At 43.7% G+C, this 12,077-nt stretch overlaps 1 protein-coding gene across 2 annotated transcripts in view; it reads left to right on the top strand.

The window, feature by feature from the left end:
• LAMC3 (laminin subunit gamma 3) overlaps positions 1–12,077 on the top strand; it is a 59,979-nt gene that overhangs the window by 22,679 nt on the left and 25,223 nt on the right. For both annotated transcript variants that reach the window (XM_074331196.2, XM_019728864.3), the window contains exons 7-8: positions 700–798; positions 10,410–10,546. In XM_074331196.2, the coding sequence (XP_074187297.2) occupies positions 700–798; positions 10,410–10,546 (236 nt within the window). The remainder of the gene's footprint in view (positions 1–699; positions 799–10,409; positions 10,547–12,077) is intronic.

Genomic DNA, 12,077 nt, shown 5'->3' with positions numbered 1-12,077 from the left:
AACTCCTAACTCGTTCTTCAGTTCTCAGCCAAGGTACCACTCCAGGACGTCTTCCCTTCTACTTGGCTCCTCGTCCCCACCCCAAGCACTTCCTTGGCGCTGCCACCGCCTCTTGTACATCTATTAGAGTATAGCACCTACTAAAGCATAGCATCTACCTGTTTGCCTGCCCGTCCTCACTGGACTGTAGACTCTATGAGGGAAGGAACCATGTTTTGTCAGATGGTCCTGTGTGGATAGATGAACGGATGGATGAAAGGAAGGATGGATGGATGGATGGATGGATGGATGGATGGATGGATGGATGGATGGATGGAAAGAAAGATGGGTGGAAGAAAGGAAGAAAGGAAGGGTAGAAAGATGATGGGTGAGTGAATAGGTGGATGAGTGGCTCTATGGATGAGTGAATAAATGGATAGGTGGATGGAAGTTTGCACAGATGGGTGAGGAGTGGATGGGTGAATGGATGGATGGATGCATGGTTGGATGAGTGCGTGGGTAGGCAGATGGATTGCAATTCAGGTGAGTGGATGGGTCACTTCCTTGGCAAGGTGGGGGGAGGCAGGCTTTTGAGTCAGCCTGCCTCCTGGTTCTCTCAGGAATGGGGACAGATAGAGAATTCCTTCCAAGGAGGACGAGCTAGTTCCACTCTGGAGTTGCTCATTGGACACTTTTCCCCTTGTCCTGTCTCTTTGGCAGACCCTGCACCTGCAATCCTGCTGGCAGCCTGGGTACCTGTGACCCCTACAGTGGGCGCTGCCCCTGCAAAGAGAATGTGGAAGGCAGCCTGTGTGACAGGTAGGTGTGGCGGTGTGATGATAACCCTACTGGAAGTGACCTCAGGGCTTGTGGTGGTGGGAGGAGCAGGGGGCATGGACTCATAGACTTAGGCACTTCACCACCTGGCACCCTTCCTGTAGGGCTATGGGTCTGCCATCCGGGAAGTTATCTAAAGGTTGTATGACACTGTTTATATTTTCACTCACCCACCATCACTGATGGTTCATAAGCCTTGAAAAGACATGTTTTTTTCTAGCTTAGAATCCTGAAAAGAAAGAGCTGGCAAGGATAGGAGAGATCCTCTAATCCAGGGATAGCAAATACGTGGTGTTCTTCCCACAGCCCTCTCGTCTCACACCGGGGCGGACATTATGAATGAGCACAGCAATCTTTTTTTAAAATTTAATTTAATTTAATTTTATTGTTAGTTTCAGCTGTACAAAACAACATGATTAGACATTTAAACTCAGCACGAAATGATAACCTTACCGAGTCTACTACCCATCTGACACCGTACTTAGCTATTACAATACCGTTGGCTGTATTCCCTATGCGGTGCTATACATCCCGTAACTATATATATGTATATATGCATATGTATGCATAATTGTAGTTGACATTCAATATTAGTTTATATCAGTTTCAGGTGTACAGAGTGGTGGTTAGGCATTTATATAATCTATGAAGTGGTTCGCTCCCCCCATAAGTCCAGTACCCATCTGGCACCCTATATAGTCTTTACAACATTATGGATTATATTCCCCACGCTGTATTTCACATCCCTGTGACTATTTTGTGACGACCAATTTGTACTTTCTAATCCCTTCACTTTCTCACCCATCCCCCAGCCCCCTCCCGTCTGGCAACCATCAGTTTTTTCTCTGTATGTGTGAGTCTATTTCTGTTTTGTTTGCTCGTTTATTCTGTTCTTTAGATTCCACATACAAGTGAGATCATATGGTACTTCTTTCTCAGTCTGACTTATTTCACTTAGCATCATATCCTCTAGGCCCATCCCTGTTGTTGCAAAGGGTAAGATTTCATTCTTTTTTATGGCAGAATAATACTCCGTTGTACATTTTATCCAATTGTCGATTGATGGGCATTTCGGTTTCCATATCTTGGCCGTTGTGATAATGCTGCAGTAAACAGAGGTGCATATACAGAAGGTGCCAAAAAATATATACACATTTTACAAAAGGAAAATTGTATTAAAATTGTAATAGTGTATGTACTGATAACAAAAGGTGAATACAAGTCACGCTGTATTCCGCATACTTCTCAGCGTCCACATCATCGCGTCCACACACTTCTGATGATGGCGAACTACTGCTTCAGCAACGTTGACCACAGTGTCCACTTGGATACACTTTTTTGGCACTGCTGGTGTTTTTTTGAATTAGTGTTTTGGATTTCCTGGAATTAATACCCAGGAGTGGAATTGCTGGGTCATACAATACGGTAGTTCTATTATTAATTTTTTGAGGAACCACCATACTGTTTTCCATAGTGGCTGCACCCGTTTGCAATCCCGCCAAGAGTGCACAAGGGTTCCCCTTTTCTCCACACCCTCATCAGTACTTGTTGTTTGTTGATGATGGCCATTCTGACAGGTGTGAGGTGATATCTCATTGTGGTTTTTGTTTGTGTTTCTCTGATGATGAGTGACAATGAGCATCTTTTCATGTGTCTATTGGCCATCTGTATGTCCTCTTTGGAGAAATCTATTCAGGCCCTCTGCCCATTTTCTAATTGGGTTGTTTGGGGCTTTTTTTGGTGTTGAGTTGTATGAGTATTTTTTGTTTTTAATAAATTTTGGATATTAACCCCTTATCAGATGTATCATTGGCAAATATCTTCTCCCGTTCAGTAGGATGTCTTTTTGTTTTATTGATGGTTTCCTTTGCTGTGAAAAAACTTTCAGTTTCATGTAGTCTTATTTGTTTATTTTTTCTTCTGTTTCCCTTGCCTGAGGAGATATATCAGTAAAAATATTACCTGGGGTAATGTCTGAGAGTCTACTTCCTGTATTGTCTTCTAGGAGTTTTATGGTTTTGGGTCTTACATTTAAGTCTTTAATACAGTTTGAGTTTATTCTTGTATATGGCATAAGAAGGTGGTCCAGTTTTATTTTTTTGCCTGTATCTGTCCAGTGTTCCCAGCATCATTTATTAAATAGACTGTCTTTACCCCAGTGTAAATTCTTGCTTCCTTTGTCAGATTTGTTGGCCATATAGGTATGGATTTATTTCTGGGCTCTCTGTTCCGTTCCATTGATCTATGCATCTGTTTTTATGCCAGTATCATGCTATTTTGATTAGGATAGCCTTTTAGTACGATTTGATGTCGGGTAGTGTGATCTCTCCAGCTTCATCCTTATTTCTCAGGATTGCCATGGCTATTCGGGGTCTCTTATGGTTCCATATAAAGTTTAGGATTATTTGTTTTAGTTCTGTGAAAAATGCCATTGGGATTTTGATAGGGATTGCATTGAATCTATATATTGCTTTGGGTAGTATGAGCCTTTTAACTCTATTAATTTTTCCTATCCATGAGTATGGTATATGTTTCCATTTATTTGTATCTTCTTCAATTTCTCTCTTCAATGTCTTATAATTTTCTGAGTACAGGTCTTTTACCTCCTTACTTAAATTTATTCCTAAGTATTTTTTTTATGCAATTGTAAATGGGATTGTTTTCTTAATTTCTCTTTCTAATAGTTTGTTATTGGTGTATAAAAATACAACTGATTTCTGAATATTACTTTTATATCCTGTGACTTTACTAAATTCATTTATCAGTTCTAATAGTTTTTTGGTGGAATCTTTGGGGTTCACTGTATGTCAGGGGTGTCCAAACTGCAGCCCACAATCCATTGTTAATTGGCCCGCAGCAAATTCCAAAAATATATTTAGTTTACTTAAATAAACCAGGTGAGGCAATACGTACTTCACCTCGAGTGAGTGGCCCGGCTGTTAGTGTATTTTACCGCATATGGCCCTTGGTGAAAAACGTTGAAAAAAGTGTGGACACCCCTGCTGTATGTAGTATCATGTCATCTGCAAATAATGACAATTTTACTTTTTCCTCTCCCATTTGGATGCCTTTTATTTCTGTTTTTGTCTGATTGCTGTGGCTAGAACTTCCAGTCCAAAGTTGAATAAAAATGGTGAAAGTAGGCATTCTTGTCTTGTTCCTGAGCTTAAGGGGAATGCTTTTAGCTTTTCCCCATTGAAGATGATGTTTGCTGTGAGTTTGTCGTGGCCTTTATTATGTTGAGATATGCTTCCTCTATTCCCCCTTTGCTGAGAGTTTTTATCATAAATGGATGCTGGATTTTGTCAAATGCTTTTTCTGCATTTATTGATATAACCATATGATTTTTATTTTTCATTTTGTTTATGTGGTGTATCACATTGATTGATTTATGGATGTTGAACCAACATTGCATAGCAGGAGTGAATCCCACCAGGATTGTGGTGTATGATCTTTTCAATATATTGCTGAATTTGGTTTGCTGCTATTTGGTTGAGGATTTTTGCATCTATGTTTATTAGGGATATCGGCCTATAGTTTTCTTTTTTTGTAATGTTTTCGTCTGGTTTTGGAATCAGGGTAATGGCCTCATAAAATAAGCTTGGGAGCCTTCCCTTTTTCTGAATTTTTTGGAATAGTTTGAGGAGAATAGGTGTTAATTCTTTTTTGAATGTTTGGTAAAATTTACCTGTGAAGCCCTCTGTTCCAGGACTTCTGTTTGTTGGGAGCTTTATGATTTAGTTTTGTTGGTAGTAATTGGTCTCTTCAGATTTTCCTTTTCTTCTTCTTTCTTCTTTCTTTTTTTTAAAGATTTTACTGGGGAAGGGGAACAGGACTTTATTGGGGAACAGTGTGTACTTCCAGGCCCTTTTTCCAAGTCAAGTTGTTGTCCTTTCAGTCTTAGTTGTGGAGGGTGCTGTTCGGCTTCAAGTTGTTGTCCTTTCAGTCTTAGTTGTGGAGGGCGCAGCTCAGCCCCAGGTCCAGTTGCCGTTTCTAGTTGCAGGGGGCACAGCCCCACCATCCCTTGCGGGAGTTGAGGAGTCAGCAACCTTGTGGTTGAGAGGACGCGCTCCAACCAACTGAGCCATCTGGGAGGCAGCTCAGCTCAAGATGCCGTGTTCAATCTCAGTTGCATTAGTTGCAGGGGGAGGCAGCTCAGCTCAAGGTACCATGTTCAATCTTAGTTGTAGGGGGCGCTGCCCACCATCCCTTACAGGACTCGAGGAGTTGAACCAGCAACCTTGTGGTTGAGAGCCCACTGGTCCATGTGGGAATCGAACCAGCAGCCTTCGGAGTTAGGAGCATGGAGATCTAACCGCCTGAGCCACCGGGCCAGCCCTCTTTTTCTTCTTGATTCAGCCTTGGAGGATTGTATACTGTTAGGAATTTATCCATTTCTTCCATATTGTCCAATTTGTTGGCATATAGTTGTTTATAGTATTTTCTTAAAATGTTTTGTGTTTCTGTAGTATTGGTTATCACTTCTCCTCTTTCATCTCTGATTTTATTTATTTGGGTCCTCTCTTTTTTTCTTGATGAGTCTGGTTAAAGGTTTGTCAATTTTGTTAATCTTTTCAAAAAATGCTCTTGGTTTCATTGATCTTCAGTATTTTTTATTTGTTTTTTAGTCTCTATTTCATTTATTTCTGCTCTGATCTTTATTAATCCCTTCCTTGTACTCACTTTGGGCTTTGTTTGCTGTTCTTTTTCCAGTTCCCTTAGGTGTAAAGATAGACTGTTGATTTGAGATTTTTCTTGTTTCTTTAGATGTATCTGCATTGCTATGAATTTCCCTCTTAGGACTGCTTTCACTGTGTCCCATAGATTTGGGTTCATTATGTTTTCATTTTCATTGTGATTTCACTAAATGAAATCAAGGTATCTTTTGATTTCTTCCTTGATCTCATTGTTGACCCATTCATTATTTAGTAGCCTGTTATTTAGTCTGCATGTGTTTGTGTATGTTTTAGTTTTTTTTCTTATAATTGAGTTATAGTTTCATACCACTGTGGTCAGAGAAGACGCTTGCTATGATTTTAGTCTTCTTAAATTTATTGAGACTTGTTTTATGGCCTAACATGTGGTCTATCTTGGAAAATGTTCCATGTACACTTGAAAAGAATGTATATACTGCTGCTTTGGAGTAAAATGCTCTAAAGATATCAATTAAATCTATCTGGTCTAGTGTGTCATTTAAGACTGCTGTTTCTGTGTTGATTTTTTCTCTGGAAGTTCTGTCCCTTGGTGTCAGTGGGGTGTTAAAGTCCTCTACTATGATTGTGTTACTGTCTATCTCAGCCTTCATGTTGGTCAATATTTATTTTTGTATAGTTAGGTGCTCCTATGTTGGGTGCATAGATGTTTACTACGGTTATGTCCTCTTGTTGGACATATTAATGTCCTTCTTTGTCTCTTATTATAGTCTTCATTTTAAAGTCTATTCTGTCTGATATAAGTGTTACTACCCTCTTTTTTCTCTTTTCCATTTGCGTAAAATATGCGTATCTTTTTCCATCCCTTTACTTTCAGTCTGTGTCATTCGATCTGAAGTGGGTTTCTTTTAGACAGCATAGTCATGGTTCTTGTCTTCTTATCCATTCAGCTACCCTATGTCTTTTGATTGGAGCATTTAATCCATTTACATTTAAAGTCATTATTGATAGGTACATAGATATTGCCATTTTATTATTCACATTTTTTATCTTCATTGGTTTGTTTTCTCCTTTCTTCTGCTTAAAGAAGTCCTTTTAACATTTTTTTGTAATACTGGTTTGGTAGTAATGAATGTTTTTTATCTTTTTCTTGTCTGGGAAGCTCTTTATCTCTCCTTCAGTTTTAAATGATAGCCTTGCTGGGTAGAGTAGTCTTGGTTGTTGGCCCTTGTTTTTCATCACTTTGAATATTTTCTGTCAGTCCCTTCTGGCCTGCAATTTTCTGTTGAGAAATCAGCTGACAGTCTTATGGGAGCTCCCTTGTAAGTTATCTTTCTCTTGCTGCTTTTAGGATTCTCTCTTTGTCTTTAACCATTGCCATTTTAATTATAATGTGTCTTGGTGTGGGCCTGTTTGGGTTAATCTTGTTTGGGACTCTCTGTGCTTCCTGGGCTTTTGTGTCTATTTCCTTTGCCAGGTTAGGAAAGCTTTCAGTCATTATTTATTCAAATAAGTTCTCAATCTCTTACTTTCTCTTTTCTCCTTCTAGTACCCCTATGATGCGAATGTTGTTACGCTTGATGGTATACCACAGGTCCCTTAAACTATCTTCATTGTTTTTCATTCTTTTTGTTGTTGTTGTTTCAATTGGGTATTTTTTGCTACCTTGTCTTCTAAGTTGCTGATTTGATCCTCTGCTTCATCTAATCTGCTGTTGATTTCTTCTAGTGTGTTCTTCATTTCAGGTATTGTATTCTTGATTTCTGACTGGTTCTTTTTTATGGTTTCTGTGTCCTTCTTTAGGCTTGCTATCTCTTTGTTGAAATTCTCACTAAGTTCCTTAAGCATTCTTATAGTCAATGTTTTAAACTCTGTCTCTGGTAGGTTGGTTGCCTCCATTTCATTTAGTATTATTTCTGGCGGTTTCTCCTGTTCTTTTATTTGGGACATGATTCTTTGTTTCCTCATTTTGGCTGCTGCTCTGTGCTTGCTTCTATGTATTAGGTAGATCTCCTATGTCCTTCAGTCTTTGCCGGGTGCCCTTATGTAGTATGTGTCCTGTGTGGTCCAATGGCACAGTCTCCCTGATCTCCTGTGCGTGTGTTCCAGGAGTGTCCTTTGAGTGTGTTGTGTGTGTTCTCCTGTTGTAGTTGAGCCTTGATTGCTTTTGGCGCATTAGTGGGTGCGGTTGACTCCTAGGCTGACTAACTGTGGGGATTGGCTGCACCCACAGTGCATGAGCTGCTGTGTGTGGGCTGACCCCTCAGAGGAGGCTTTATCCCTGCAAGCTTTTATGCCTGTTGAGACCCCCACTTTGGGTGTTCTGCTTGTGGGGCTAACCAGGTAGAGCTCTAGTGTGGTCTGAAGCTGGTCTCTGGGTGTGTTGTTTCTGGTATCTTTTGGGAGGGGCTCCCGCGTAGGCTAATTTGAGCCTTGCCTGTTACCAGCCTGCAGCTACCTGGTAGGAGCCACAGAGCTATATGTGGTTGGCTGTTTCCTGTGCTGGGCCTCGAGGCATGTGTGGGTGGCCTCGCTATGAGCCGAGGCTGGCTGCCACCAGAGCTCAGCAGTGTTTATCATGAGCCCTGTTGTAACCTCCAAATCCTTCTCTATGTCCTGCTCCTAGCAGTTGAGCTGACATTCAAACCTATGTGACATCCTTGCCATCCTATCATGGTACAAATGGAACAGCTAAAGCTCAACGAGGCAGAAGGACTTTCCCAAAGCCATACAGTCCTTAATCTTCCTCCTTCATATGTTTGGGGGCCTCCCTAGCCCAGCAGTGGGGCTAGCAGGTCATTGTAGGTTTACCTCCTTGGGCATGCACCGTCTCTTTTTCCTGGCTTTGTCCCTGACCTGCGAAACCCTTTGCAGCCAGGGTAGGGTCTGCCTGGGACTCTGATTCTCTGGCCATGGGCCCTGTGTGTGAAGTACCCGACACAGCATTATACTGTAGACTGTCTACTCTTGGCAGTTTCTGCTGGGCCTGTATTGGTTCAGGAAGAAGCTGGTGTCAAAGCTGCATGGCTGGCCCTGGCCTTGACTCTCACCATGGCCAGCCCCAGGCCACCCCCACTCCTTGTCCACATGTGGCCTGTGGGCCCTGGGATGGGAGGTGGATTCCCTGCTCTGTGTTCCTTCCCCTGAAACTCCTCAAGTGAAGAGGCAGAGTGGAGTCTGGGAACCACATCCCACCTGGTTCTCCCATGGCTTGGCCCCACTGCCTCGTACCTTGAGCTGGTCCTCCCTCCAAGCCTCAGTCTGCCCATTTATGAAATGGGAGGGTCTGATGAGATGTGTTTATTGGCGCCTGCTAGGCATTGGGTTATCAGCATTTTCTTATGAACTCGATTCTTCTATCTGGGAGGCTCAAATGGAGCCCCCCGGGGTGCAAACCAGGAATCTGTATTTGTTAAATGCCTCCCCAGGGCTCTTTGGAGAAATGGCTGATTCTAGGGCTGGGGTGGGGAAAATGCAGGATGAGCCTGGAGTGTCTTTAGTGCCAGAAAGCAGGAAGTGCTTAAAAACAAAAACAGACTTAAAAAAAAAACCCAAAACAAAAACCTTCAAATCAGGATGGGGGCCTATGTCAAGAGGACACAAGAGCCAACCTAAAAGAGCTCCCAGAGCTGGAACAACTTGAACAACAAAATAAATAACGATAGTATTGGATTATAACCCAAAGAATAAAATAAATATCCACGAGTCCACACTGATATAAATAGATGAGTGAATAAATAAATACATGGAGATGAAGGGACAAATCTTCCTTGCAGAAGCATTCCAAATTATAAATGTAGAAGGAATGAGGGAAATAGAAAATCACTATTAAATACCAGTAACAGTGGCTACAGGCAGGAGCCGCTGATGAAATTAGCACGCTGCATTTAGTGACTTGCTTCTGATGATTAGAATATGGCAGTTCTGCAGTGGGAAACCCTGGCAGGTGGTGAAGGTTAAGTGATGTCACATGGGTATCATTTACCCTGTTGTGTTATAACGAAAAGGACACTTCACCTCTATTTCTTCCCAAAACCCATAGCCCCAGTCTCGTCATGAGAAAAACGTCAGACAAACCCAAATTGAGGGACATTCTACAAAATACACCTGACCAGTACTCTTCAAAAATGTCAAGGTTAGGGTGCCGGCCCTGTGGCTCAGGTGGTTGGAACACCGTGCTCCTAATGCTGAGGTCTCAGGTTCAATTCCCACATAGGCCAGTGAGCTGCGCCCTCCATAGCTAAGATTGTAAACAACAGCTCTCCCTGGAGCTGGGCTGCCATGAGCTGCCGTGGGAGGTCGGCGTGAGCTGCCGTGGGCTGTGTGCTGCCAGGAGCGGCCAGTGGCTGGCAGCGAGCGTGGGCTGCTGTGTGCTACCATGAGTGGCTGGCAGCCGGCTAGAGCTGCCATGAGCATGAGCTGCTATGAGTGCCTACCGAGGACCGGCAACCGACTGCCTCAGCCGGGGGGGGGGGGGGGGGAGCACAAGGCTCATCATACCAGCAGGGGCCAGGGAGCTGTGTCCTACACACCTAGACTGAGAAACAATGGCTTGAACGGGAGTGCGGGGCAGGGGGGTGGGGGGATTGGGGGAGATTAAGGACACAACTAAATGCAATGCTGTGTCCTGGTTGGAACGCTGGAGCAGAAAACACATTAGTGAGAAGGGGGTGGGGGTGTGTGAAATCCTGGTGAAGTGTGGAGTTTAGTAACGTTAACCAAGGTGAATTTCTTGGTTTTGATCAATGTACTGTGGTAACATCAGGTGTTAATAAGGAAAGCTGGGTGAAGAGGCTATGGGACTCTGTACTAGCTTTGCAACTCCCCTGTACATTTTTTTTTTTTTTTTTTTTAAGTTTCCCCAGTGATTCTGGATTCACATTAGTCCAGCTGGGCTCCCCTGTTCATTTGGCCTGTGGGCCTGTCCTGCCTCTTTTTCAGATGTCGCCCGGGGACTTTTAACCTGCAGCCCCACAGCTCAGCTGGCTGCACCAGCTGCTTCTGCTACGGCCACTCCAAGGTGTGTGCAGCCGCTGCCCAGTTCCGGGTGCACCATATCCGCTCGGACTTCCGCCAGGGTAAGAAGAGCCCTCGCAGTCACCTCCGTGGGGTCTGCCCCCAGCCCGGTGGGGCAGGCCGTCCTGCTTTGGGAGATCCTGCGATGGTGGTGTGGGTGGGGGTGAGGAGGAGGGGCGGCCTCAGGCCCCAGCTGAGTCATCTCCCACAGGCTCACACGGCCCGCCCTGCAGGATGTGTCCCTCTGTGCCCTTCAGTGCTCTCAGTACCTGTCTGCACCCTTGGCTCCCTCCCCGGCCCTGCCTTTTCCTCAGCTTCCAGCAGCCTTTACACTTGTGGGCAGGGTTGGGAGCTGGGTATGCAACAGCCTTTGGGTCCTGAGGGGAATTTCTGGTTACTCAAGATCAAGATTGGCCTCCCTTGGAGTATCCTAGTGCTGAGGGTTCAGGCTCAGTCCCCTGGTCTCCATTTATTGAGCACTTTCTGTATGCCAGGCACTGTGCTCTTTTCATGCAGGGAAGCTCTTGGTGTCCCCAGCAAGTTAATGCTTTCATTCCCATTTTATAGAGTCAGCTGAAGCCCAGAAAAGGTAGGTCACATAACTGAGTTATTGGCACCACGGTTTGTCAGCTCCTGAGTTCTGCTCTTAACCACTGTGCCAGCCTTTTCTCCGGGTACAGGATCCAGGGGTGCCATGGTACCCTGGGTCCCAACTTCAGGTGGCAGAGGTGCATCTTCGGAGCAGGATAGCGGTGGAACGCTGAACTCTGCAATAAATCCCAGCCTGTGCGGACCCCGGCTGTGCCCCACAGGGTCCGGCCACCCCACATCTCCCCCACGGAGGAGCTTAGTGTCAGCCAGGGATGGAATCTCAGGCTCTGGCCAGACGCGGGGACAGTGCGCCCTCTGCTGGGCGCCGCGCAGAAAGCAGGACCGAGAGGGGCTTGGAATGGGAAAGCAATGTGTTCACTTAGCCCAGGAGTCTAGAATGAATGTTAGTGTCAGTCGGGGCTCATTTTATAGATCCTAAGAACAGTGTCATGATCTGTTCTCACTCTGAGCCAGGCCCTGGATTCATCTCATGTTATTTCACAATCATCCTCAGTCAGCAGTTCTCAAACGTTTTGGTCTCTGGATTCCTTTATGTTCTTGAAAATTATTGAGACCTTCAAAGCACTTCTGTTTATGTGGGTTGTTTATATGGTTATTTTCTATGTATTAATTTACATGGATTAATTTCTATGTATTAGAAAGTAAAACAGTAATTTGAAAATATCTATATTAATTCATTTAAAAACAATTATAGTAAACTTGTAATGAAACATAGTATACACCTGTGAAAAACAACTGTTTCTAAAAGGCAAAAAAAAAAAAAAAAAAAATTATGAGAAGCCTGCTCCTCATTTTCCATGTTTGCACATCTCCTGAAGGCCTGGCTTTATAGAAGGCAGCTGATTCTCACCACGGCTTCTGCCATTTAGTCTGGTGTGCTATCACACATCTTGTAGCTTCTGGAAAACTTCACCGTATGCTTGTGAGAGAGATAGAATGAAAAATGTGAATAACAGCTTAGTGTTACTTACTGTTAAGAAG

This window comes from Rhinolophus sinicus, chromosome 16, assembly GCF_057876585.1.
Source record: "Rhinolophus sinicus isolate RSI-liver-muscle chromosome 16, RSI-T2T, whole genome shotgun sequence".
In the NCBI taxonomy this organism is placed as follows: Eukaryota; Metazoa; Chordata; class Mammalia; order Chiroptera; family Rhinolophidae; genus Rhinolophus; species Rhinolophus sinicus.
This window is presented reverse-complemented; position numbering and strand designations above follow the sequence as displayed.